General features: G+C 43.8%; 2 protein-coding genes across 2 annotated transcripts; both read left to right on the top strand.

Annotated features, from left to right (window-relative positions):
- Window positions 1–320: 320 nt before the first annotated feature.
- Window positions 321–14,811, top strand: ldlrb (low density lipoprotein receptor b). The gene is made up of 18 exons (XM_071913619.2): window positions 321–581; window positions 5,672–5,797; window positions 6,353–6,475; window positions 6,877–7,254; window positions 7,582–7,704; window positions 7,930–8,052; window positions 8,435–8,557; window positions 8,873–9,001; window positions 9,141–9,312; window positions 9,420–9,647; window positions 9,803–9,921; window positions 10,066–10,205; window positions 10,851–10,992; window positions 11,093–11,245; window positions 11,355–11,603; window positions 12,186–12,263; window positions 12,409–12,569; window positions 12,678–14,811. The coding sequence occupies exons 1-18, from the start codon at window positions 479–481 to the stop codon at window positions 12,714–12,716; spliced, it is 2,709 nt and encodes a 902-aa protein (XP_071769720.2). The 5' UTR covers window positions 321–478; the 3' UTR covers window positions 12,717–14,811.
- A 6,222-nt stretch (window positions 14,812–21,033) lies between these two features.
- On the top strand, window positions 21,034–27,439 carry ap1m2 (adaptor related protein complex 1 subunit mu 2). Its single transcript, XM_071913631.2, has 12 exons — window positions 21,034–21,241; window positions 22,753–22,909; window positions 23,291–23,358; window positions 23,633–23,763; window positions 23,890–24,037; window positions 24,745–24,871; window positions 25,005–25,147; window positions 25,655–25,726; window positions 26,110–26,268; window positions 26,473–26,598; window positions 26,972–27,047; window positions 27,209–27,439. Exons 1-12 carry the CDS (start codon window positions 21,200–21,202, stop codon window positions 27,232–27,234), a joined length of 1,275 nt encoding a protein of 424 aa, XP_071769732.1. The 5' UTR covers window positions 21,034–21,199; the 3' UTR covers window positions 27,235–27,439.
- Window positions 27,440–27,472: the final 33 nt, after the last annotated feature.

The following is a 27,472-nucleotide window of genomic DNA, read 5'->3' as shown; positions in this document are numbered from 1 at the left end:
TCTCTCTCTCACACACACACACACGCACGCACGCACGCACACACACACACACGCACACACACACTAGAGGTGGTGTGGGAGGAAAAAGAAAGGGATGGATGGATGGGTGGCGGGGTGAGGCAAGGACGACACAACACACACACACACACACACACACACACACAGAGAGACAGTGATAACAGCAACATTGTGGCTCCTCCTCCCGGCGGTGCTCACGTCCAATTTCAAACATCACACCACTGCTCTAGCACCGCCCTCCTGTCAGCCTCATAGAAAATGGTCAGATGTGGCTCAAACCCCCCCAATATTTTCCTGGCACTCGCCCTTTACGCACAGCGACTCTCCTCTCTGTCCGGCTAAACAAGGGCTTTCTTTTTTTTTTTAATTTACGCACAGTTGTTTCATCCCTCAGGAAACTACAGCCCCGCACTCCTCCATACCTGTGACTTTTACAACCGCGGTCAGTTGGTGTGTGTGGATGGCCAGAGGAGGAGAGGAGATGTTTGGGATGTGGAGGGGGATCACCGGACTGTCCACATGTTGTGTCCTGCTGCTGCTGATTCACGGTCCGGCGCAAGCGGGTAAGTGAAGGATTGATTTAGTATGTCAGCCCAAAGAGGGATGCTCACTGTGTAATGATGGTGCTTTCTTTAAAGTTTGCATGGTGGATGTTTTTTTTCTTGCTTCAGCGACATTTGAAGAGCTCAAACATCATATCCCATGTGTCAGTGTTTATGCCTCACAAGATGGCTTTACATTTGAGAATTGTCCACTTCCATTGATTCGAGATATTTAGATATTTTCATAAACTACAATGAAAGCGACTTTTGTTGTTTTTAGTCTATAAAACAGTAATACATCGAAGTCAAATGTACGCTGTAAGTGGGAGGAGAGCTTATGATGTTGAGATGGGAAAAGATGTGGTTCATTCTAAATTCCCCTTGTAAGTAGGTAGTAATGGTAGTAATGGTAAGAGAAATTATGATAGCCTAATAATAATAATAGTGTGGCTTTGGTAATCATTTCTGTATGCGTGTTTGAGGGGAATTTACGCACGGCGAAGCGATTGGCTTGTTTTGCCGTAGAACGCGTCTGGACAGCCAATCCCGTCGGCTCGTGCCGCCGGCTGGTTTCAAGTTTCAGGTGGGCGGAAGAGACGCAGAAACGGGCGGTTGTCAACGAGAAAGGGTGCGGCTAAAGTCTGGCATCCACTCGGCACTGTATTGTCTGGAGGAAATGGGATGCGGAAAATTAGGCTAACCTTTCCCTTTCAGCTCTACATGCTTATGACACACACACACACACACACACACACACACACACACACACTTCGGAGTAATTGATTGTAGGCTATTTTGCAATACAAGATGATTCAACATATATTGTGCAGTATTTTGCAGTACAAGATGATACACATATTTTGGTGTGTGTGTGTGTGTGTGTGTGTGTGCGCTCCCCCCCCCCCCCCCCCCATCCCATCCCCCCATCCCATCCCCCCATCCCCTGGACATGCCACACTCACATGTCACATGACACAGAATATAGGCTTGAGGAATGTAAAGATTTACATGTATCTTTACAGTGTGCCATTATTGTCGGACAAAAAACACGTTTGTTAAAGGAGCGAACCTAATGCCCTTAAGGCCGACAATATGCTGAGAATTAACCTGGCTTCAGCCCCGTTCTGCCAGCTGCTCCAATAATCCTCCAATAATCTCAACTCTCCTCCGAGAGATTTTCAGATTAGAACTTTGGTCTAGTTTTTTCCAGCTCACGGCACTCTCTCTTATAGCCATCAAACCTGCTTGTGTGTGTGTGTGTGTGTGTGTGTGTTCTGGGTGTCAGAGAGCAACGTGCTCATGTGTGTTTTCTCTCCGAGTGTGAAGGGCTGGCTGTCATCTGTTCAGCCTCACCTCTTTATGTTTAGCGTGCTTCTCAAACGAGGCACGGCCATGCACTCTAATAAAGGCTAGTAAAACCACAGGTCTGTTTCTTTCTGCGTGGGGGACTGAGCTTTGTCACTGCTTTGACTCACTTCAGATGAGACTTTAACCAACAGGACACTCGCTGTGGAGTTTCATCCAATGATCTACAGATGCCTCTGTACCATCTATACTGTGTGTTTAGATGCAAATTAGTTGGTTTCACTGGCACCGTTTTGCATCCTTGATTGAATTCAGCCAAATTCTGACTAGGTAGTAAGCATAGTGACTGCAGTGGGAAGCTGGTGGAATGAAGTGAAAGCCAAGCTGCAGCAGTTTGATTAGTCTGCAGATGGTGACTTGCTGATCTTGTCTCCGATTCGAAAACTCGCATTAACTTTCCAGGCATGACAGATGGTTAGAGCAAGTCCAAAGTTCCTGGTGTCTGGGAATCAAACCTCATTTGGCCACATTACTGTAGAGACCCGCAGCATTAACGCTGCACCCAGTGACCCCCAAGCTCAAATGCATTTGGGGCCAACTAATCTACATAAAGTGCAGCCAGATTACTGAACCGGTACAAACCCAGATCTGCAAGGTAAAGCATAAGCCAGTCCTTGTAATGCACGTGCATCCTGGTTACTAATTAACTGCCGGGTATAGAAGCCGAGTCTTGTCTGTTCTGTATATCTGAGTACATAAACACACCTCTCCGTCAAGGTTTGTGGTGTGTGTGTGTGTGTGTGTGTGTGTGTGTGTGTATTGTGTGCATTTGCCATAAAAAGACAGGAATGCATTGTTCCTCCTAACGAAGAAAGTCTCAAGTTGTCACAGAGGAGGATTGTTGTCATGCAGCGTTGTGATGACGACTCGTCTAACCTCTTCAAAGAATTTGGCATTCACTCTGCCGGTTTCTACTGTCAAACAAGCATCCATTTCTTTTCATACATTTGGAAGTGAAGCAGGGCAGTCTAGTGTGTGTGTGTGTGTGTGTGTGTGAGTAATGTATGTTCTTCTCTCCTAGCACTCGAATGGCCTTACATGGTAGTGTTGTGGCGGGACAGTCTGCTGGTTGTTAGGTGCAGACTGTGGGGTATAAATAGCATCTGAAGGACGATTCTCAGAAGTAAAAGCTAATTTGATTGATGCACTACTTACCTGCAGCTCTCTTTCACCTGCAGGATGTGGTCTTGTGTCTAGCTCAATGTCTCTATGCCGGTCACAAGCAGCATGCACACCACAGGCAGCAGTGCGGCAGAAGTCTAAAAGCTTGTTCCTCTGTCTGAATGAAGATGCAGTAGCAGTGGAAAGTAGTTTTTGTAGTAAATTACGTCAAGTGTGTCATGGTTGTGTTTAGTGAACAGCTCTCACTCAGCTGTAGATTTGGAGGAGGCTTTGAGGAGAAATGTGATTGTGAATCATGTGACTTCGTCAATTTCCAGAGTAGCAAGGAACCAAAAATGTGGCGAACAACAACAAGTTAAACGTCCTAAATGGAATTACTGAGTAGCTCATTTGGTTTCCAGTGGAACTTCCCACATCTTAATAATTAAACACAAGGGATTTCTCAGTAGATGAGGCAAAAAAAGGTGCACCGGAAATAACCTTGAATCACTCTTCATCAGCCAGGGAGAGACTTGAGTCTGCACTTTTTTGTGTAGAAAAGGCCAACTGTAAAGAATTGGAGGAAACTTCACTTATCCCCCTGCATGCCGCCCAACAATATTCTTGGGAGGCTCGTGACCCAGTTGTCGACGCAGTAGGGAAGATTAGCAGTGGAAAATGAAAACATTTGACTGTAGAGTTTACAGTTTCCACCCTCCCGAGAGGAGGGGGAGGGGGGGGGGGGGGGGGGGGGGGGGGGGGGGGGGGGGGGAGTGTGGAGGTCAGGAAGCGGCAGCATTTGACCCACTTTTGCTCCAACTCTCACGAGTGGAATGAATGAACGACTTTCAAAGAGACAGAGGGGAGGGAGCGCTGCAGAGCGTGCGCGACAGGGGAAACGTCTCGCTTTTCACCACTTAAGAGACTTTATAAGTCTCAGGCAGCAGTAGGCCCGCCTCGTAAATTTGTCGCCGCATCTCTCCAGGAACAGCTGGACGGTGTTGGGGAAACTCTATTCCTGGAACCTCAACTGGAAGCAAGCCTGGCCCGGCCTGGCCACCGCGTCTGTGTGTGTTTCTGTGTGTGTGTGTGTGTGTGTGTGTGTGTATTTGTGGTTTCCTTGGATACATGAGTGTATGGCAGGGAGAGCATTTGAAGATCAGCCAAAGTTTTCTCGTAATCGCTCCTACCACGAATTGACAAAACCTGGCCAACAATAACGCAAGATGAGATACAGTAAACTGCCCACTTCTGTTTCTGTTAGGGAGGTGACCCTTGGTGACATGCCAAGGATTGAGAAAGCATCCTCCATCGCCCCCATTGCGCTACTGTAATTGGCCAGAGGTGTGTCTGTGTGTCAGTGTGGGTCGGTTACTTTTTCAACTGTCGACACTCATCTACACTGCCCAAGCTGACAGACTTCCTTGTGTTTGGAGTCCCCGCCTCTGTCTGTGGGTCTCTGTGGTGATGCTCTTATGAGGAATGCCACTCTGGGACCAATGAGCAACTGGTGGTGTGATTGTTCAACTCCTCCCATGTTATTGTCTTAAAGGGATAGTCTGATCTGCCCTCCCGCCTGCCATGAGGCCACAGGAGACTTGACGGCGGATGTCACACACTCGCGCGGCGATGATGGAGCGAGTGTGAACGCTCTGTGTCGGTTTCACCTCGGCTCTCACTTTCATGTCGATGCCCTCTGCGCTTTGACTGGCGGGGGTTCGGTGAGGTATGAAGTCTGAGGGTGAGACTCTGGAGCCTAAAATAGGCCGGGGTCAATCTGAGGTCATATCTCCTCAAACTGTTAAACCACAAAACCTCGCAGTGAAGCTGCTGCCGCTCCAACTACAAATAAGAGAAGTGTGAGAATGGGGCGACCCGAGACTCAGTCCTGTGCTGCTGAAAGATGTAGGCGTGTGTTTGATGGTTTTATTACAGTTGGGAATGTACAGCACAGGCTCATGGTGGGACTAGAACGGTTAAATAAGCTACAGATATGAATTCAGTTCAAACTTTATTGGCCTGTAAGGGGAATTAGTTGCAGACAGGGTCAACAATAAAAGCACACAATAAAACGCATAATAAAAAGACAATAAACGGAATAAGCAGTAAGTGTGTCGTCTTGGCTGACAAGTGGAGATTTCTGCGTACGCGCACGCGTGTGCGCATGTGTGTGTGTGTGTGTGTATAAAGAGAGGTCAAGTAAATGTTGGTCCCACGAGGGAAGTGCTTCCTGTGTCCAAATACTCTCATATGATACTGAAGTATCATTACCTCACATCCTGCTCCTGCACAAGTCCGGGAACCCCACAGATCTGTTATCGTAATTTGTTAATCCCCTGCGGAGTGACACAAAGTGTAAAAGGCGTGTTTTTCACACCGTCAGTAATCTTTATCTTTATAGCCTACTGTTATAGATTTCTTTCTGTGTGTAATTATCAGTTGAATATTAACAGCACCAGGATATCACTTTTCTTGTGTTGACTTAAGGTCATGATAGCTTACTGGTGCACACATTGAGCAGAAAGTGTGTATTTAAGTGTATATCCAGCTTGGTGATCTGAATGTGAACGTTGTAGGTGGAGGTCAGTGTAACATTACAGTGTGACACCATACTGAATCAACTCTGTACTTTTCTTCATTCACAGATGCAGCAATAACGTGCAGTTCGAGGCAGTTTAGGTGTGGAAATGGGAAATGCATCACCAGCAGATGGATGTGTGATGGAAGTAACGACTGCGGCGACGGGACTGACGAGCTGCCTGAAAGCTGTGGTAAATCATTCTATCACTCTCCAGAGAGGTGTATTTATATGACCTAGATAAATTCAATTGAAACACAGATGAATATCAGAAAATATAAACTAAAATACAAAACAAACCTAATCAAATAAATAAAAAACTCAAATAACAAAAGAAACGAAGAACCATTTTGCAACTTTGCCAGATTGCAAGCATGACTTTTGCACTGACTTTACACTAGATTGAGCCGCTCTCTCTTCACCATGAATGACATAATGGCCTGTCCTTAGGTGATGAAAGTACTGCATACTATAATAACACCTACCCATAATATAATAATCATCAACAGAAGTTACACCAGTGGACGGCAAAACACAATAATGTAAAATATAAAAGCCACAGTAGCAATCAGTAGTGTGTGGTAGTAAATGATTGATCAATTTTATAGTATACTCTAAAAGTTCCATCCATAAATGATTGGCCAGTGCCAGCATAGGCTTATTATCTCTGTCAATATGTGAAAACACATACAGACGCCACTGAGCTATCTCTAACCGCCTCTTCCCTGCTTCCTGTTTCCGTCCTCAGAGGCCAAGACCTGCCTGCCGTCGGAGTTCAACTGCGGCGCTCCGCGGCACCAGTGTGTACCATCCGGCTGGCGCTGCGACGGGAGCGCTGACTGTGACAACGGAGCCGATGAACAGAGCTGTGGTAAGACACTGGGGTGCTTTTTTATTCCCCTTGTCAAGAACAATAAATAATGATTAAAAAAAACTCAGAATCATAACCTACCAACTTCATTAATTTCACTATCTAGATAAGTAAACTTGAAGTAAACACTGATCTTGCCATCCTAAGCTCCTTAGTCGTATTAGTCTCTCATGCATTAGTCTGTCATGTGCAGAGCAGCATACTATGGGTATTAATGACCTTTTGACCTCTTGATTTCCAGTGAATTCATGAACTTAAAAACAAACCTAAGGTTATGATTACAACAAACAATTAATCTCAACTCTGTCACCTTTTTCATCATGTTGTTGGAGGTGTCAACTTAACTTCTGATCCATCACTCGCCTGCACGTATTAACCCTTCTCTCCCCGCCTCGCCACAGTGGCCAAGCAATGCACGGACGACGAGTTCCGCTGCGCCAACGGCCGGTGTATCTCCACCTCGTTCGTGTGCGACGAGGACAACGACTGTCTGGACGGCTCGGACGAGGCCTCCTGCCCCAAGGCCACCTGCGGCCCCAGTGCCTTCCAGTGCAACAACACGGTGTGCGTGCCGGGCCTGTGGGCGTGCGACGGGGACCGGGACTGCGCCGACGGCTCCGACGAGTGGCCGCAGAACTGCGTGGGACGGCAGCCGGAGAAGACGGCGGCGCCCTGCCGAGCCCACGAGTTCCACTGCGGCAGCGGCGAGTGCGTCCACGGTAGCTGGCGCTGCGACGGGGGCGCGGACTGCCAGGACAGATCGGACGAGGCCAACTGCAGTGAGTCGGCCTTTTCAGGGACATTTATACTCTTTTCTCATTTCTTTCATCATCTCTTTCTCTAACTCTTAGATCCTCAGACTTGTACTTCACTTGAATTCAAATAGAAAATTGAACTGAATGGATGCATTCATACTGGAGCATACACAATAACCACCTGCACTAACTCAGCATGATCAATAATGACACAAGATCCGCAATGAATCAATGTCAGCAACGATTTTCTCACTGTTCCACATCCAGCCCCGCTCTCTCACTCTCCTCCTCATTTCTCTTCTGCCTTGCGCTCTGTCTATTTCCTTTTCATCCATTTGTCTTCCTTTCTAGGTCGTCCCACTTGCCGCCCGGATGAGTTCCAGTGTAACGACGGCTCCTGTATCCATGGCAGCCGCCAGTGTGACAAAGAATACGACTGCAGGGACCTCAGCGACGAGATCGGCTGCCACAAAGGTGACACTCAGACCCAATCGCATCTCCTCTCTGAGAGCCAGACTAGTTTCGCCCACACAATTAACTGTATGTGTTGTTAATATATGCCTCTGGAGCTATTTCAGCTTAAGAAGATACATTGTCAGGCCTTAAGATGCGCCGCAGTGTGTCATAAATTCTCTCTGTTATGATTAGATGACAGTTTATCCATCTAATCGAGTTCTATTCCCCTGCTCTTCTCCCCAGTAAACATGTGTGAAGGCCCTACCATGTTCAAGTGCCGCAGTGGGGAGTGTATCAGCATGGAGAAGGTGTGCAACAAAGAGAGGGACTGCAGGGACTGGTCAGATGAACCAATCAAGGAGTGCGGTGAGTGAAATGACACTTTACCCTCTTGTACACTTGCAGGACCGCCTTTCCTTCCTGGTACCAGCGTTTTCCTGCCCCCAATCTCCGTTTCTGTCAATGTTTTTGTCAACCTTACTGCTTGTAAAACCCCAGAGCCAAAATACATCAAGTCAGGGAGTTTTGTTTGGGAATACTCTCAGCTCCTATTCCAACATACCATTGCTGAGGGAAAAAAAGGGAAGCCACATCTTAGCTAGGAAAATATGAGAGGAACAGCCAGCCAAGTAGCCTGGGCTGACTGGCCAAGGTAGTTTGTGGTTTGAATGAGTGAGTTCACTGCCGATTTGAGCTCCCATAAGGAAAAACACTGTCATGAACGCTGTTGGTATCTGGCTGCCCACAGACAACAACGAGTGTTTGAGTGGAAACGGAGGCTGCTCCCACACCTGTGATGATCTGAAGGTCGGCTACAACTGCTCCTGCCCCGCTGGATACGGCCTGAAGGCGGACAAGAAAACCTGTGAAGGTGAGAGGAGCGGATCTCACACAGCACTTGCATTTGGACTGGTTTGAATGTGACTCATTTAAAGGATCTAAAACAGAGTTTAGGAATTCAGTCTCACCCTGGGACCCAAACTAATGAAGAGGTTTTAGAAGTAGGCCAGTATCCAGCTTTGGGTCCTGACAAGTATTTTAGGAAACCAGCGTAGGAAACTTGACTTTTGTGAGAAAATGTCCTTCACCCTTAAAAAAACAAAGGTACAGAAAAGGTCTTTTTTGAAACATCCTCTCTGCTATCACTCTAATTTGACCTTTGACCCCTTCCTCCCCCCACCTGCAGACATTGATGAATGTGCTGACCCAGACACTTGCAGTCAGATCTGTATCAACCTGCCTGGCAGCTACAAGTGCGACTGTGAGACGGGCTACGAGATCGACCCAGCCAGCAAGACCTGCAAGGCTGAATCAGGTATCATTTGAATTTGTGGAGGATCTTTTTTTTTTAAGTGTAAAGTGCTTTGTAACATCGCATCGTGAACACCGCAAATCGACCGCGCTATTTGAAAAACCAACACTGGACTGTAACTATTCCACTCTGTCTCCTCCAGGCACCGTCCCCTACCTGTTCTTCACCAACAAACACGAGGTGAGGAAGATGACGGTGGACCGCAGGGAGTACGTTCGCGTGATCCCCCAGCTGAAGAATGTGGCGGCTCTGGACTTGGACATGCCGAGCAAGATGATCTTCTGGTCTGACCTCTCCCTGAAGAAAATCTACAGGTTAATAACACTGTGAAACCTTACTGATCTCTCCATCTCGATCACTCGATATCTGCGTCGTCATTTGCTTACCTTCCTTTTACTCTTTACCTCTCCATCCCCCTCAGCTCCAAGATGGACGTGGCTGGTAATTCCTCTCACCACGCTGTGGTAATTGGCAGCGAGATTGAAACGGTCGAGGGCATCGCAGTCGACTGGATCCATGGCAACATCTACTGGACTGACAGCGGCATGAAGACTATCTCCGTGGCAACTACAGACGGCAGTAAGAGGAAGACGCTGATCACAGAGGGCCTGGAGAAGCCAAGAGCCATTGCAGTGGACCCAGTAAATAAGTGAGTAACGTGTCATACATGGACAGATATCTCAACTTTAATGACTCTCGATTACTGAAATTGACTTTTTAACATCGGGATCGACTGCAACTTTCCAGTAATTATGCAGGCTTGTGGTTCTAACTTTTATATATCGTTTTGCGTGTCCTTTCTAGCTTCATGTACTGGACCGACTGGGGCAACGAGGCCAAGATTGAGAAGAGCGGGTTGAATGGAGCCGACCGCATCGCCTTGGTAACGGACAACATCGTCTGGCCCAATGGCATCACCCTGGGTAAGAGGACACTTCATAGACACGTTACATGGAAAGAGTTATTTTCCTCGGTTGATACTGTACAATGAATGTACTGCAGTATTTTTGCTAACAGTCAGTCAAATCTCTCTCTCTCTCTCTGTGTCTCACCCTCTGTCTGGACAGACATGGTCAACCAGCGTCTCTACTGGGTCGACTCCAAGATGCACACTCTCTCCAGCATCGACGTGAACGGAGGGACGCGGCACACTCTCATTTTCAGTGAGGACAAGCTGTCCCACCCCCTCTCTCTGACTGTCTTTGAGGTTAGTGACGATGCTAAATGGTCAGTTTATTGCCATGTGAAAAAGATGTCATGCGGTTATATGTACACGGTCATGTTGTGTCATGACAATAATGAAATTGAATGGGTAATTTGATATGATTACTTAAGAAGACAGCATCTAATGCTCTCATAACTAACTATAACGAATTATAAGTTGGTTTAAATGGCATGAAGAATTAAAAGGAAAAGGAAGGTTGGTCATAAATATGAATCAACCCGATCACCCTAGTGGGCAAATAATCCCTCCTTGGTTTCTGCTTAGCACACTGTAGTGCAATTTACTAATTTTACCAATGTATTGTTATACTCATTATCCCATATTAATGAGCTCAGCCAATCGGCCAGCTTTAACTGTATTATTTCAAACCATTCAGTTATCCAGTTCATCCCTGCAACAAGGCTGAACAGTATCCAGCCAAAATGGTTTTAAAGCCAGAACTGCTGAGTTGGCACTTTATTTCCTGTAAATTAGGATCAGTGGTGTTAAGTCTTTTGTAATCATAATTAAGCCGCGTGTATTGAAGAAATTGTAGCAAATAAATACAGAATGAAGCAATAAAACAAAGTAATGTCATTGTTAAACTGTAATTAAATACAAAAAGTAGGGTATTTTCCGTATTCACAGGAGAAAGTCTACTGGACTGACGTGGCCAACAGTGTGGTTATGAGCGCCAACCGTCTGACAGGAGGAGACATCACAGAGCTGGTGGAGGACCTGGACCAGCCAGAGGACATCGTACTGTACCACAACCTCAAGCAGCCCATCGGTACAGCAGCCTCGCCACACTTCAAAACTACCAAAACAAAACAACAAAATATTGTCAGGTTCTAATGCTTTCTCTTTCATTATTCCCCCCTGTCCGGTAGGTAAGAACTGGTGCAGAGAGAGTAACGGTATGAACGGAGGTTGTGAGTTTCTGTGCCTCCCTGCCCCTCTGATCAACCCGCGCTCTCCGAAATACACCTGCGCCTGTCCTGACAGCATGAGCCTGGGACCTGACATGAGGAAATGTGTGGCAGGTGAGCGGCTCTTGCACCTGACATACACACACAATGAGGCCATTTGTCATTAAAAACTGACAAATGGACCAAAATCAAATGCGTCTCTTATACGTCTCTTTCCCAACAGGCCCAGTCTCCCCTCCTGTTGAGGCCAAAACTGCTGCACCACCTACAACCAGAGCCCCTTCCACGTCTACAGCCGGACAGCCTCTCCCCACTACTACCTCTACTACTACTCCCACCACCACTACTACAACCACAGCTACCAAAACACCTACATCCGCTACATCTACCTCCTCCGCCCCCGGCGTCCAGCCCCAGGAGCCCGACCTCACCTCCGCTCAGAGCACACAGCACTCTGAGGTCACTGCTCAAGGTACAGGAGGGGGGCAACAGAACAATATATTGATAAAGTGATGCCAGCCCTTGTCATGAGTATAATATATCTGCAACAGAAGAGACATTGGTACACAGAATTTACACCCACAATCTGTAGAGTCCATGCTAAGAATAATGACTCAGATACTGTATAGTTTTACACTGCCTCTCTGGCCAATGAATGCATTCTGTGGTCTGTTATTTCTGAATAACAGACGGCTGTTTCGCATCTAATCATGTCAAGAAGAAGTCCAGTTGATTTTGTAGATTTCAATCAAATCGATCGAATCAAATTAACTTGCAACATCAGAAAGATGTTACTCCTCAGTTACTACTATTGTTTGGTGAAAGCTTCTAAATTACTTAGGGAAATCATTTTAAATCAATATTTTTTTTAATCAAATATTAATTTTATTTGGTAAGTAGCCATGTAATAAGCAGGATAATGTACGGTCATCAAACTGCTTTGAGTCAAGATCTCACTGTACATTATCCCTCACATGTTAGATTCATGTTATGTTATTAGAATATCATATTATAAGATTATAGAACTCAAAAATTGTATTCTCTGCTTTTTCAGCTAACAACAGACTTGCAGCGCTGCCCAAAGAAGCCCAGTCCTCCCACCCGGTTGCTCTCTACATTGTGCTGCCCATAAGTGAGTTTCAGCCCCGGTCTCTGCATCAACACAAACACAGCCTGTCCTATGAGATTCAGTCTAACTACCTGTTTGATATCCACTCATTTCCACTGGTCCCTCTGATCTCACCAAACGACCTCTGACCCCCTCTCCTCCTCTGTAGTGGTGATGTGCCTGGTGGTCTTTGGAGCGGTGTTGCTATGGAGACACTGGCGTCTGAAGAACACCAACACCATCCACTTTGATAACCCGGTGTACCAGAAAACCACCGAGGACGAGCTGCACATCTGCAGGAACAGCTCCGAGGGCTACGTTTATCCTCAGGTAGCTTCACTTTAATGCCTGAAATGTTACTATTATTGTTTGTCTCTCAAAATTTAGAAATATTGTGTTTCGTCTTTTCTCATTCAAATTCCCCCTTTTTTTTTTCAGAGGCAAATGTTGAGCATGGAGGACGTGGACATTGCATGACGCAGAGATGAAGAAGACCGTCGTTTTATTTAAAGTGATATATATATATATATTTTTTTCTGACGCAAAGGTGAGGCAACAAAGGCCATCTTATGTACTGCTGCTGCTTACACGCCCCTCCCTCCCCCCCCCCGTGACCTCATTCTGTGGCTTACGTTTCTGACCTCAGCACTGTGCCGTCCAAGTCTGAAGGAAGAACTGAAAAGGAGAAAAAAAAGAAGAAAAACAGAAGATCCTTGAAGCCGTGGTCTAGTATGACAAAACGGAATAAAACTGCAGGGAGCCATTTTGTCCGACCACAAAATGGCTTCAAAATGAAGGACTGATGCATGGTTGAAGTAGATTATTTTCTTTACTCCGGAGCGCTGGCTCTGACTCCTCGACTCCTTGACACATTGAAGTTCTTATCTGAGAAACACTGTCCAGCTTACTTGTCCTTGCTTGTCCTCTTCACTTTGTTAACTTTGCATAATCACTTGTGACATTACATTCTCTTCTGTTTTGGACCGTGATTTCATTTCCATCTAACTAGAGTTGCAGAGTTCACTATCATTTTACTTTCCTGAGCTGAAATATTATACAGAATGTTGTTTTGCACAGAATCGGCTCAAGGCAGGAGATGTGTTTGTAGCCATGTTAAGGTTATATTGGGTAGTGTTTACTGTGCCATTACAAGCAGTTATTGAGATCTCAAGATAGGCTTATCATTTTACAAGCACTAATTTAACAAGGACGCACGTGCTTTTTTACACAGCTTGGCTTAGTGTGTGGATTTCCCAAATGGACCTGATACTGGGTCTTCATTTTGCAAGTCTAATGTGTAAAGTGCAACCTATCTGTGTGCCTTTTCCATCCATTTAACATTTGCCTGCCCATATTGGCAGTATTGCCCAGCTTTAGCTACATTTATTGGGTGTACATACAGTAAATGCCTTATTATTATTATTATTATTATTACTATTCAGTTTTAGTTAATACCATGGTGCTTTAGTCCCACTCAGTAGTTGCCTTAGTAATTACACTGCTGCCTACTCTTCTCTTGGGTTCAGAGTTGCACATTTTGTTAGCTCCCATATCAAAGGCATCATCTTCATTATCGTCCATTGTAGTTTTGCAGCAAGCTAATACTCCCATCTAAATCAGCACCCTTATATTATTTCTCCCTTTTGTGACCAATTCCGCAAATAAGTTTTTTGTGTGGTGAGAGATGATGATTCAGAGATGGTTTACATTGTGAGTGGAAAAGCTGCTGAATTTTCTGAACTCCAAACCAAATTGAAGGAAAACACTTTCTTTTGTAGTGCTGGTGTGGATAGCTGAAGGTTGTTAAGTAAAAAGTTGTTGAATGACATTGTGGGTGATTACTTTTCAGGACACTGTAAATAGTTTGTGTAAATATTTTGTAAACACTCCATATGTTCGCCGCGGTGTTACCTTTCTACATTTGTACATTGTAAACCAAGAAATACTGTAAATACTGGAGATTCCTTTATTTATTTATATGAATATATGAGTGAAGGTTTTTGATTTTTGTCATCTTACTGTAGTACTTCTCTGGCTGTAAATACATATATCAACACATCAGCACCTTCCATGGTGAACTGTTGTTCCAGACAAGTCAGTCTAACCGCTACAGTGTAAATTTAAGTTATGTAACTTATGTTCAATCAAACCCTTGCAATCCTGGTCTGTTTTGTGTATATGACATCCTTAGACAACTGTATGGGTTCATCGTTGCTGCTGGGTAGCGCTCGTCATTTGCAACAGTAGGCTACATGTTATAAAGTAATGAAGTACAAGACGCTCTGCTTGTTCCTCACTGTTTTTGTTTCACATGCAGTGATAAATGATGCTAATTTTGTTTCATAAAGTGACATTTTTTCCACTGTGAGATTATTGTCGAAGGCACATAGTGTGCAAAGCACAATGTTCTCCATCACACCAGAATGTATGCACCAGTCTGTAGGATCGAGTGCACAGTAACAGTCTGCTTGTTACACGCAGAATGCTTTGTTCAACTTGCTGTTCGGCTATTTGAATTTTGGCACCTGTTTATTTTTGTTGTGCTTTGTTAAATAAAAGAAAATTATTTGTTTATCTGTCTTTCACTTTCCCAAGGGACAGTTGTACAATTGGTACAGGAGATGAACTGCTAACATTACAAGACACAACATGATATTCTGAGAGGAGACACTGTCCTATACAAGCCTGATAATAACCCATGATTATACACTAATATATGGGACATGAGATATGGATTAATCTCAGCACTAAACTAAAACAATTTTTAATGGAGCTCTCCTTTGAAAAAGAAAATTACTCCGAGACTAGGCACTATGAATGTCCATGAAACCTGTCATGAAACCTGTCTATTGTGTATGCTGACTGGAAACATTAGCCTACATTTAGTCTCCATCTATAACATAATACTGAACATGCACCAGGACTAATCACCACCACACTCCTGTCTCTCCTCGCTGCCTTTGTTTTCCAGATTTGTTATCACATGTTGAGGTCTTACGAGGGGGAATGCAACGTGCTTGTGCCTAATCCAACTTAAACAAATGTGTTTCCTCTCATTTGAATGATCTGCTGATTTCACCTGTCACTCCACTACTGGCTGAGAGGCAGATTTAGTATCTGTGTGTGTCAGGACAGCCTTTGGCCTGTCCTGTTGCCTGTGAAAGAGGCCCAGGACATCTATAAAAAATTTTCATTTTCCTATTGAGTTCCACTACGACCAAAACTACTGATTCGGCGTGGATTGAGTCAGGCTGATTCTGAAACTATAACTCATTTCAACAGAAAGTCACCGAGTAATCTCAATTTTTAAAAGAGCTCCAAATGTATAAAACTCCTTTTGCCTCCTCACATTACAGGGAACTGAGACGGTTATTTGGGTCAATTACAGTGGGGAATGATGGATGTGCACGCTGTAATGTTTCATGTTTTCCTTAAAGTGGTTCATTGGGAACCACCCAGAGCGCCTCCCCTGCTCCACCGGATCAAAGGGGAAAGGAATTTGATACAAAAAACATGAGTTGGTGGTTTTTTTTACTCTGGTGATGTCATGAAGTGACTAAACTTGACTTGGCTTCGACTTTGGAAAGCCAAGCATGGACAATTTCTTTTGTCTCTCCGTTTTCATAACCTCATGTTGGAATTTCCTCCTAACCACTTCAGCAGGATTTCCCATAAATGAGAGGAAAACGTGAAATGAAGCGGAAATTCGTATGAAGAGTGCAATTCAAGGTGCCTCACACACACTAGATAAAAAAGGACGGATATAAAATCATACATGGGTGAAGAAACAAAGCTGTTCGTCTAGTCCGGATGGACCTGACAGACCCGTACAAGCCAACCAGCCATCATCCCCTCCCTAACATAATCAGCCTCATCCATAATTCATCCTTAATGATGGTTCCTCTCCATAAACGACACGCCCCATCAGCGCTATAGTGCATCGGAGAGAGAGAGAGAAAGAAAGGGAAGCCATTTTTAGTGGCAGAGGTTGAGTGGGTAAGTAATGTAATGTATGAAATAGCTTTCAAGAGTAGTGCTGTAGTGACTGGGAAGTGATACAGCCAATAGCATACAGCGGTCTAGATAGAGAAGGAGGATGTATTCATTTTATGAGGCTCAAAATACAAGCCAATAATATACATATCATCATGAGGAAGTGTTGAGCGGTAGGAAAAAAACAGATGTAAATCATGTAGTATATGACACAGAGACTGAAGGAACAGGATTCTCACGCCACAGGTCATGGTTTCTAAAATATTTCAGCCTAGCGGCCAAAATTTACAGTTTCTCCCATGGGTGCTAGCTCATGCCTCCGACCTCTCCTACAGAGACAAACCCACAGTCCTGACCTTTGCTTCTCGGATTACAGAAACTGTGGAAATTTGCCCCGCGCTTCCAAGGCCTGCAAAGCCTTGAGCCAGAAACGTGAGCGTGTCTCATAGAAATTGTGTGTTTCTGTGTCTGCATGTGTCTACGTGTGTGTGTGTGTGTGTGTGTGTGTGTGTGTGTGTGTGTGTAAGCTGAGCTCCACGTCAGGGACAGGCCCTGCTCAGGGACGAGCCCTGCTGTCAGGTCATCACACTGGGAAACTGTGGTATGTTGCCTGTCAGGAACTGGGATCCACATTCCACTGTAGAGACTCATCACATCCAGTATCTCCTGTCGCCGTCATCCTGATGGCATTTGCAAACATCAAACTCTGCAACTGTGCAAAGAGTCGTAGGCCTACACTTCTGTAAGTCTTTGATCATCAGTTGTGTGTGTGCCACTTTACTTCCAGCTTGCACTTGACTAATAAATGAAAAGGTCATTTCCAGCCAATCACATCTATGGACAAAGTACATACTGCGCACCAGTGGAAATCTTGGCGTCTTGTCTTTCCATCATTAGCAACGCCATTGTTGACACTTGGCTCTATTCATAACAAATTAACCTCAGTGCCAATGCGGAGGGCGCATTGCCCTGAGGCAACAGATGCATACACCTGAAGCCCTGAAGCCCTGGTGACAAATGACACCTGTTCCCTGAGGGATGGAGGCATGTGTCTATGGGGAAGAGGAAAGGGGGGGGGAGGAGGGGGGGTGGAGGGGCGGGGTTGCACAATGCCGTCTTTCTTCCGTGTCTTCTCCTCACCTCACTATTTACATATGTCCGCCGTCTCCCCATTGGCCGACCGGCCACAAAAGGGGCGGAGCTGAATCTCACACCACTGAGTCGTAAGCGACGGGGGGAGTGTCCTCGAAAAAAATGACAATAGGGGGGGAGGAGGGGGGTGGATGGGAGGATAGATATTCCCCTGTCAGGTTACCACACAGGGCACTAACTGTCCTGGTGATAAGGTAACAACAATAGCCTGTTTCGTCTCTGCCTGGCGACCGAAAGCCAAACAAGCCGAACTGCAGCGTCTCCTGCTCAGGCAACAGGGGGGGGGGATGCACCTGACACACCGCTGTCGAGCCAAATCAAATGTATTGTAATAGAGATAATTGTATTTTTTAATACACTCGTGTATTTCTAGGATGTTAACTGGGGAAGATCCATTACTTAAAGGTGATGGAGGTCGTGAGCGTCTCTGTTGGGTCTCACATATCAATTCCTGAGTCAGCATCCGCAGCTATTATCATGACGCATATCATTCAGTATCTCTTTCACTCTAATCTGCCATGCTGAGCTGAACTGGTCTGACCCCGACCAGGTCTTTTCACATAAACTCTGCTTTTTAACAGCAGAGTGCATGGATGGATATCCAGGAAAGCTTGCAGAATACAACTCGGTGTTGTCCTTCCCAAGGCATCAGACCTTAATGTTGCTCTACAATGGATCTAAGACAATCTTGGTGCTAAGAAGTTTTTAGAAATCCCAGTTCACCTCATCTCATGTGCTTGAGAAACCCAGTATCATGGACTGGGGTGCCACTGCACTACCTGCAGCCCCCTATCACCATCTCTTGACCCGTGTCACTGGGTTAGAAAGATGAGGGAAAGACTGGCATAGATGTTCACTATTACTCTACAACTGGGTCGCTGCAGCAGCTCATAACACCACATATCAACTATATTGACCCCTGGTTAATGCTGAGTATTGACTGTAAATTGCATGTAATAAAGGATTGATCATAATAAAGTAGGCATATGTTGGCAGAAAGCTACTAGTAGCATTAGGTCAAATATGGTATGACTGACTTAGAGCTGCAGGGGTAAAGAGAGGGAAAATCTTTTGTTTTCAGCTTGTCTGACCAGTGAAGTGTTTCCATATGTGTGTGTTGGGCCTCAGACTCCGTGTGGGGAAGCAGTTGTGTCTGCATTTCTTTTCTTCTCCTGTCTAATCCAGATCACAGAAACCAATGGGAACAGCCATCAAAATACATGAAGTGGGAGCTGAAGGGCAGAATGTTGATGTTTACATTAAGTGAAAATGCTCCTCCTGCTGCCTCAGACTGAATTGGCTTGTGGGGGAAACTTTTAACCATTAGATGCATGACATTTTAAAACTCCTCTTTTCCATAACATAAGTGCAAATAAAACCGTATGACATGTTTTAGAATTAATTTTTTCTTACATTTTAACTAGAAAGATAGTCACAAAATTCAAAATGAGTAGTGATCATAACAATTTTTTTCAGGAATACATGGAACGACAACAGTATGAGTGTATTTGTTGCAGACCTATATAAACAAAAAGAACAGCCTGGGTCAAAATGACCCATGTTATGCATCTAAAGGTTAAAAGCCACATATTTGTGAATGCTAACTTTGACTTGAATGCAGGCAAACTGGAGAGTGGTTATGCACTAATTACTATAAAATGTGTAAATACAAGTAATTGAGTCAAAAAGTAAATGGCTCCAAGTGCGTTTTGTAGCGCCACATAATGCTTCAGCAGAGCCTTCATGACACTCTTGCTATAGATCACATCCTGTGTGAACATTACATGTGTTTCAACAAGGCATTGCTGTCTGGTTTATAGCTCAGATCTGATTATGTCTCATTAGATAAACAGCATGCAGATAACAGGAACCAAGCCTATATGTACAAAAGGAGTGGGATGTTGGAGAAGACTGATGTCAATCTGGCCCTCAAAGCACACATTCACACGCCTCCGTCATGGCACAGTGTTGTTCTCTGTCACTGACTTCCTATACTGATAAGAACCAGACCTACTGTAGGTCTATGGAGGGGGACAGGGATCTAGGGCACACTACTACACAAAAAGGCCCAAGGTAGGTAGGAGGGTTTGGTAGGTGTTGCAGACGAAGGTTTATGGCTTAAGAAGTTCCAAAAGCACATGAGCAATAAGTGCTTCTGTTATTGCTGCGGGATGTAGGTCATTGTAAAAACCCTAAAGTTCAGTTAAGATATTGAGATAATAACTTGACTCAAGGCCGCCACACTCTCTTAAAGTCGTTTATAACTTTGACAGATAATTTGACAAGGCTGACAGGGTTGGTAAATGTGCGATGAAAGGGTGATAGCACTCATTTCAAGTATTCAGCGGTGCTATTCTTACGAGCAAGTAAATAATGGGCTGAAGCTATAATTTGAGATGTCAAACCGATGTTGAATCTGGAGCGGCTCCGTACACAGTGAATGGGAGACGGATTTGTTGGAGTACAATGTTTATCTTAAGCCTTACATTCAAATTCACTTCATATCATAGTAGTGCCGCCAGTCCAAAACCGGCCAGTACATACTGATCTGCAGATATCCTGAATATTGTCACAGATACTTCTGTTCATGTTTGTAAATTCATTATCTATGGAGCTGTGCATCTGTGACTCATCACAGCTAAGGAGTTGTGACAATATCTGTTATGGAAAAGAAGAGCTAAGAATAACGTACAGTATGTGTCAAGAATTCCCTCAACTTCCCTCTATTCCCACCTGGTATTTAGAAACTGAAATTCAGATGTATTTCTCTTTTGACATGTGCAATCCAATATAATTCATACTTTAATAGAAGCCAGCCTTGTTTTTTGTGTGTGTTATCTTTGTGTGTTAATGAGATCACATAACCATTTTCACTGATTCATCACTGTCAGTGTGTCCTTACATTACATACACTGGCTTCCAGTATAAAAATGCAGCCATATTTATGAAGTGTGCATGCTTGTTGTCTGCCACCTTTTGGTGGAAAAATGCTCCACTGTGCAGAGGAACCTCTTCTTTAGGATCCTCAGGATTATGGCACAGTAGCCTGTATTCCTGATGGACAAAAAATTACATGCAGACTGAGGGCACATATGAACATACACAAGTTATACGACTTTACTAGTTATTATTTCACTAGTCATTTTTACTGGTAAGAATATAAAAGTGACTAGCAAAAATTTTATTAGTTACTTGTAACTAAGAAAAAAGTACTAGTACTTCATTGTACTACTAAATTGTTAGTAGTAAAAGAAGAAAAGTGACTAGCAATAACCAAGTCAGTCACTATAGTACCTGTAATTAGATCTAGTATACGTATATTACATAGCAACTAGTACAATTACAATAGCAACTTATGACTGGCAAAATAGTGACTAGTGACTAAAAAATGAATAATGGTAAACCATAACTTACCAATACTATACTTTTAATGAGTAGTGGATTAGGGAATAAATGACAAAACGGCCTGCCATATAAATCAAAGGGCATGAAGTCAGCGGGCCAGGCAGAGGACAAAGTCCATGTTGATTTGTGGATCTGTAGCGCCCTCTGGCGGATAAACCGAGCAGCGCACCCACCTCCCTCCCATTCAGGTGAGCGCGACTCTGGTGAATGTTTCACCTGGATGTGATGACGTCACGACACCTTCAGGAAAAAGAAACGGTGGAATCCATGATCACCTTTAGCCTATGAATACTTCTAGTTTGTTACATGGCGACACTAAATTCATACAAGTGAAGACCGGAGTGGAAGAATACATTTAGTTTGTGTAGCTTTTTAGACTCGCGTGCTGCGGCTGTGTGGAAACAAACACAATGTCTGCCTCCGCTGTATTTGTGCTGGATTTGAAGGGAAAGGTAAGATCAATCCTCAGGCTCATTGTAGACTTTATTGATCATTTACTTCGGCTTAGAGTGGGCTTGTGCCACGACCGTTTATCAAACCGCAAAGACCCACTTTCTTTCGCTCCTCTTTCGGTCAAGTTTTAACTGTTGTCTTAATCTGTAAAACATTAATAGTATTCTTCTGCGTCGTTAAAAATTAATAAATAGCTCGCGACTGACCCATTCATCGGCCTTTATCCTTGTCACTTCCGCAAACATGTCAGTGGAAATGCAGCCTGCAGCCTCAAATAACTTCATGACACCAGAGAGTGAAAGTGACCAATTGTGTGTTGCTGCACATACATGTAGCCTACAGTCATGGCATTTGTATTATTATCTTCATAACATTACTTTACACGAGGGGGAGAAACCATCCCTTTCTTTCCAGACAGAAAATGTAACTTGAGACAGAAGTTAGTTCTACAAAGAAAAGGGAGGGGAAGTAAACACGGTTTCAGGTGTCCGGTATTAGCAGCAGCCTGCGATACACGAATGTGTGTTTTGTACAGCAGCATATGCCATTCACAATCCATTTAATTCATCTAATCCAGGCAAGGTGCTGCTTAGAGCCTTGCAGTATAGTCTTAAGTCTCGCATCTTGAGCAGGAGTCAGGTTAGACCCGTTCTGACCCTATCTTTCACATCTTATCTATCCACTGTAGCATGGTAACACAGTGTTCCCAAAGTCCGGTCTAAGGACCTCCAGGGGTCCTTGAAAGGGTTCCAGTTGGTCCCCAGCAACACCAGAAATAATTTAATTTCACTTTCACTCACTGGAAGCTCAGTGACAGAATGGGGAAGGATGACTGTTCCTCACATAGTTATGCAATTCTGCACTAAATCACAAGTAGAAAAGCATCTCAGATGTGGTTCCTTAGGACAGAATTTCTTTCAAATACAGGACGTTGATCTAATGTGGATCTGTCTGGGGATCCTTGATGTGGAAAAGTTGCGGAGCCCCCCTGGTAAGGCACTGTCAAGAGAGATAGGATGAACAGATTGCACATTCACTCCACATAGAGATGACACTGAGAACACACCCATCACTCAGCGTTCGGAGCAGATTGGAGACAGATAGAGGCTGCATTGTTATCTCTATTCAGCTATTTCCAGCATGTTACACAATGCACATTTATTATAATGTATAACATTGTTTTCCTTTAATGCATACTTTGTAGCAGTTATTGTTTTCTGCCATATTGGGCCTATGTGGTCCCAGTTTTGGTTCTAGGGCAGGTTGCAGTTTAACAGTTCTGCTTGGATATTTATTGTGGTCAAGTGTCAATTCTAAATATTAGCCCCATAAGTGTTTTGGATTTCATAGGGAAATTGGGCCATATTTTTCTGTTTTACTTACTTTATTTTCATGCTGTGGTGGTCCACCTCTAATGAACAAATATAGAAAGCTTATTCTAACTAGTAGCTACCACACCTAGATTAAGATACAAGTCAGATGACCATGTGATGTCATTCTCCTCGCTCAGGTGCTGATTTGTCGGAACTACAAAGGCGATGTGGACATGGCGGAGATCGACCACTTCCTGCCTTTACTTATGCAACAGGAAGAGGAGGGGCTCGTCTGCCCTGTGATGTCACACGGCAATGTTCACTTCCTGTGGATCAAGCACAGCAACCTGTACTGTATCTTCTTCCTGGATGTTGCTGGCACAGATTACACCATACAGTAGTTTCAATTACAGTCCTGATGTGTGACATGTGGCCCACAAGTAAAGCGCATTCAGCAACAACACTGACACCAATAACTTGATTAATGTGACACAGATTAATGAATTTCATCCATCGTTGTCAATCATCAGTGATTAAAAGAGGATTCCCCCAAACCTGAATTTCCCCAAGGGGATTAATAAAGCGCTATCTTATCACGCTTACGCTTATCTTAACAAATTCAACGTTCAAATTTTGGTCATAGGGTGACACTGTAAATTAGTGAACAATAATAGTGACCTTGATTGTAATATAACATAAATGTGTTAAGTACTCCTTGACCTGATCCCTATACAGTGGTGGCCACTACAAACAAGAACTCCAATGCTTCTCTTGTGTACTCCTTTCTCTACAAACTAGTTGAGGTGAGTTGGTATGAAACACGCCCCAGATTTGGTTTATTTCCAAATGGTATTCCCCTTGTAGTTCCTCTTTTCCTTTCCGCATATCATCCTATCAGATCTATGAAGCTGAAGGCATTAAAGTGTATGATAGAGGTGTACTGAGCATTTTGGAATAGGCAAAGACACCTGCCTCTTTCACTATTCAGAATTCAGAAGGAAAGATGATCCAAAGTAAAAACCGTCAATTAAGCAGAGCCGCCACATTTAAGGCTGATGTCTGTTGTGTGTAATGTAGGTGTTTACAGAGTACTTTAAAGAGCTGGAGGAGGAGAGTATTCAGGACAATTTTGTGGTCGTCTACGAGCTGCTGGACGAGCTGATGGACTTCGGATTCCCCCAGACTACCGACAGCAAGATCCTACAGGAGTGAGACTCAGCCACACACACACACACACACACACACACACACAGAGCATTCTGTAATTTTGAGGCACTGATCCCAAAACATAGGAGCGTGGTGGTGTGTCACAGCAGACCGTCTCCTCTCTGCAGGTACATCACCCAGGAGGGGGCCAAGCTGGAGGTGGCCAAGAGCAAGGTGCCGACCACCGTCACCAACGCCGTCTCCTGGAGGTCAGAGGGCATCAAGTACAAGAAGAATGAGGTCTTTATTGACGTCATCGAGTCCATTAATGTGCTGGTAAGCTGGAATATGGGGGGCTGATTTATTAGTCTCCTTTAACAAGTCAGAGGCAGCAGCATAACCACAGCAGGTGGAAAAGACACTGCAGCACGGTAACTGTTGCAAAAGCTCACCCCACCCCGCATCTGTCCTATGTTGTCACTGTAGGATGTTGTTTAATATTCTGTTGGAATGGGGCAAGCTTGTAAAAAGTGGGATTTCTATGATGGCTACATTTGTAGTTGTTGATTTAGTCGGTCACAGGTAGAATTGACTGGTGACTGGTCAGGAATATAGACAGTAGAGTAGGTGTGTTTTATGTAAACTTCTGTTCTGCCAAATAGGCCATAATGGAGCAAGTAGTGCAAGACCTCCCTGTATTATAGCTAATGAATTATTAATATCATTGTGTTATTGCTTTTATGCCACACTTAACACATTAGTTACTTCTTATTTATCGCTCTGTAATACGGTAGGAAATGTTCTATACAAAATTATTGTTATTATTATTATGAGTAGTACTAGTGACAGTAGTGTCATTACATCACTTTATTAGTAGAATATGAAGTGATTTCATGCATGGAAATTCAATCTATATATCTTGTGATGTATGCTGTGCTTATTATCTAATTATTGTTTGGTTTAATTGACTAAATACATGAGATTATCTAACCCTTATCTGATTTAATCAAACATTGATTCACCACTGTGTTGTTTGCTTACAGGTCAATGCTAATGGCAGTGTGATGAGCAGTGACATTGTGGGCAGCATCAAGCTGAAGACCATGCTGTCTGGGATGCCTGAGCTACGGCTGGGCCTCAACGATCGGGTGCTGTTCGCCCTCACTGGACGTATGTGCACACCTCTCTGTCTATATCTACCTATCTGCCTATCTATCTAGCTGTCTGTCTGTCTGTCATAAATGACTTTAGTTTCTCTGTTTTATCAAGAAATGACCAATCATTTTGTCGTTTTTGTGTTCAGGTGACAAGGGGAAGACGGTGGCCATGGAAGATGTGAAGTTCCACCAGTGCGTGCGCCTCTCACGCTTCGAGAGCGACCGCACCATCTCCTTCATCCCTCCAGATGGGGAGTCTGAGCTCATGTCCTACCGCATCAACACTCACGTTAGTCCTGTTCAGTCCCTCATATTCATATATAATAGTTAGTATTCCTCACCTAATACTAAGTGCAGAGTTAGGGTTATGCTCTGACAGAATGCCTATCCAGAATAACGCATAAGGGTCCAGTATCTCTTGAAGCTCAAGGGCTTTTGTAATTAGAGCGTGCTTACATGCACACAGTATGTCAGACAATAGCTTATATCTCAGCTAAGCTCCGAATAATATATATATTTTTAGTATAGGTGGTCCCAGTAGGAATCAAATTCCTGACAGTGTTAGTGCCTTGTTTAACCCATTGAGCTATACAGGGCCAGCATTGCCAATATGGGAAAAATAACAAATGCATAACAAATAGCAGGATATTGGTGTGCATGAAAACACACTGAATGACAAAGTATTTATTAATTCATATGCAATGCAATTTATTGATGTAACTTAAAAATGTGTTGTCATGTTATGTCATTTTTAGATTCTATTGTAAGATTAAACCCCATCCTCTGTCTCTTACAGGTGAAGCCTCTGATATGGATTGAATCAGTCATAGAGAAATTCTCTCACAGTAGAGTGGAAATCATGGTTAAGGTACTGACTTATGATCATTTAATTACATAGGCAACAAAATGTGTCACATGCATATTTCTAAACATTTTTGGTTGCACCTTGTCATCACTGGAGAAGAGTATGGCGTTCTGTTATGAAACATGAAATGAACAAGGAACAGAGAAAAGATGATTTCTGTTGTAGCTGCTAATACAACTCACTAATACAGTATTGAGGTTGTCTCCAGCTGTAACTCGTGTGTCCAGTTTTTCATCACACTTTCATCCACACTGATGCATGCGCTGTCTTTGCGGATGTAACTTAAGTTGTTCACTCCCAGAGGCAGTTGTGTTTGAGCTCAGAGCAAAACTTGCAGGCCTTCACCCACTGTCTTGTGTATTGTGTTTTTTTCTATTCTATTCTAGGCTAAAGGACAGTTTAAAAAACAGTCTGTGGCGAATAATGTGGAGGTGAGGGTCCCTGTACCCAGTGATGCCGACTCGCCCAAGTTCAAAACCAGCACAGGCCACGCCAAATATGTTCCTGAGAAGAACCTGGTGGTGTGGACCATCAAATCTTTCCCTGTAAGAAGCCCACAAATCAATGTGTTTTATGCAATAAACAGCAATAAATTCATATGATATTGCTTGCTTTAATAAATATTGTATTTCGGTGATGTTCTGATCAAAGATTTAGATTTGTTTTGTATCCCCCCCCCTCTCTCTATCTGTCTGTCTGTCTGCTTGTTTACCTGTCTCTCTGTCTGTCTAATCCATCCATCCATCCAGGGAGGTAAAGAGTTTCTAATGAGGGCTCACTTTGGTCTGCCCAGTGTGGAGAATGCTGAGATGGAGGGCAAGCCTCCCATTACTGTCAACTTTGAAATCCCATACTTCACAGTCTCAGGGATACAGGTATGTGTGTGTGTGTGTGTGTCTATGTGTGCATGCGGAGGGTTTCTTTTTAGCTCAAACAACCCAACAATATAGCTTATGGTTAAATAAGTCAGGTTCAGCTGAGAGCTTACGCACTTATTCTGGGTCTAAACCTGTCAGAGTGCAGTATAATACTTTCACCTTTATATGAATAATTATACCAGCTCTAACCAGCAGCTGAGAAGATCACTGCTCTGCAAAGGGCGTTAACAATCTATAGCCTGTGGGAAGTCTCACATTCACACACAGCTGATATGCTTGGACTGGCAAACTGGAATTGACTTATTTTGTTTGGCAAGGCACATTGTTTCTTGCCTTAACCTGTTCTGTCTCTGTTGTTCCCTTTCACCAGGTGCGATATATGAAGATCATAGAAAAAAGTGGTTACCAGGCTTTGCCCTGGGTCCGGTACATTACACAGAGTGGAGGTAAGTTGGGCTAACTTTCCACCTCATATACAGTATAAGACCTCAATATATAAGACTTGCCACAGATATAAACAAGTGGTAAACACTGGATGCATGTTAGAATTTGAATGACATTTGAACTTTATAATTTCCCCCTCTACACTTGTTCTCTTTTCATTTAGATTACCAACTGCGGACAAACACTTAATACCTAAGGGCTGTTCCTCACTCCCAGGACTTCCAGAGGCCCGTCCAATGATCACTTTAATTGCACTCCTAAAGAATGTCTATGAATTTCACCTGCTCTGCTTGATGTAAAAGACTTTGTTTTATGAAAACAGCGTGAATCTTGATTTTAATGGTTTGATTGCTAAACCGTTGCAAATGAAAATTAAAATGTTTATCAAATTATACCCTTAAAAACATTTTTGTTATTGGTAATTGTA

This window comes from Centroberyx gerrardi, chromosome 3 (assembly GCF_048128805.1).
Source record: "Centroberyx gerrardi isolate f3 chromosome 3, fCenGer3.hap1.cur.20231027, whole genome shotgun sequence".
NCBI classification, from domain to species: domain Eukaryota; kingdom Metazoa; phylum Chordata; class Actinopteri; order Beryciformes; family Berycidae; genus Centroberyx; species Centroberyx gerrardi.
The sequence above is the reverse complement of the archived record's forward strand: the minus strand, read 5'-3'. Positions and strand labels throughout refer to the sequence as shown.

Excerpts from the sequence above, each read along its gene's own strand:
- ap1m2 (XM_071913631.2), top strand. The coding sequence starts at position 21,200 with ATGTCTGCCTCCGCTGTATTTGTGCTGGATTTGAAGGGAAAG. Across the intron at positions 23,764-23,889 it reads GACAGCAAGATCCTACAGGA|GTACATCACCCAGGAGGGGG; the intron begins GTGAGACTCAGC and ends TCCTCTCTGCAG. Across the intron at positions 24,872-25,004 it reads GCTGTTCGCCCTCACTGGAC|GTGACAAGGGGAAGACGGTG; the intron begins GTATGTGCACAC and ends TTTTGTGTTCAG.
- ldlrb (XM_071913619.2), top strand. The coding sequence starts at position 479 with ATGGCCAGAGGAGGAGAGGAGATGTTTGGGATGTGGAGGGGGATCACC. Across the intron at positions 9,313-9,419 it reads TCCCTGAAGAAAATCTACAG|CTCCAAGATGGACGTGGCTG; the intron begins GTTAATAACACT and ends CATCCCCCTCAG. Across the intron at positions 12,570-12,677 it reads AGGGCTACGTTTATCCTCAG|AGGCAAATGTTGAGCATGGA; the intron begins GTAGCTTCACTT and ends TTTTTTTTTCAG.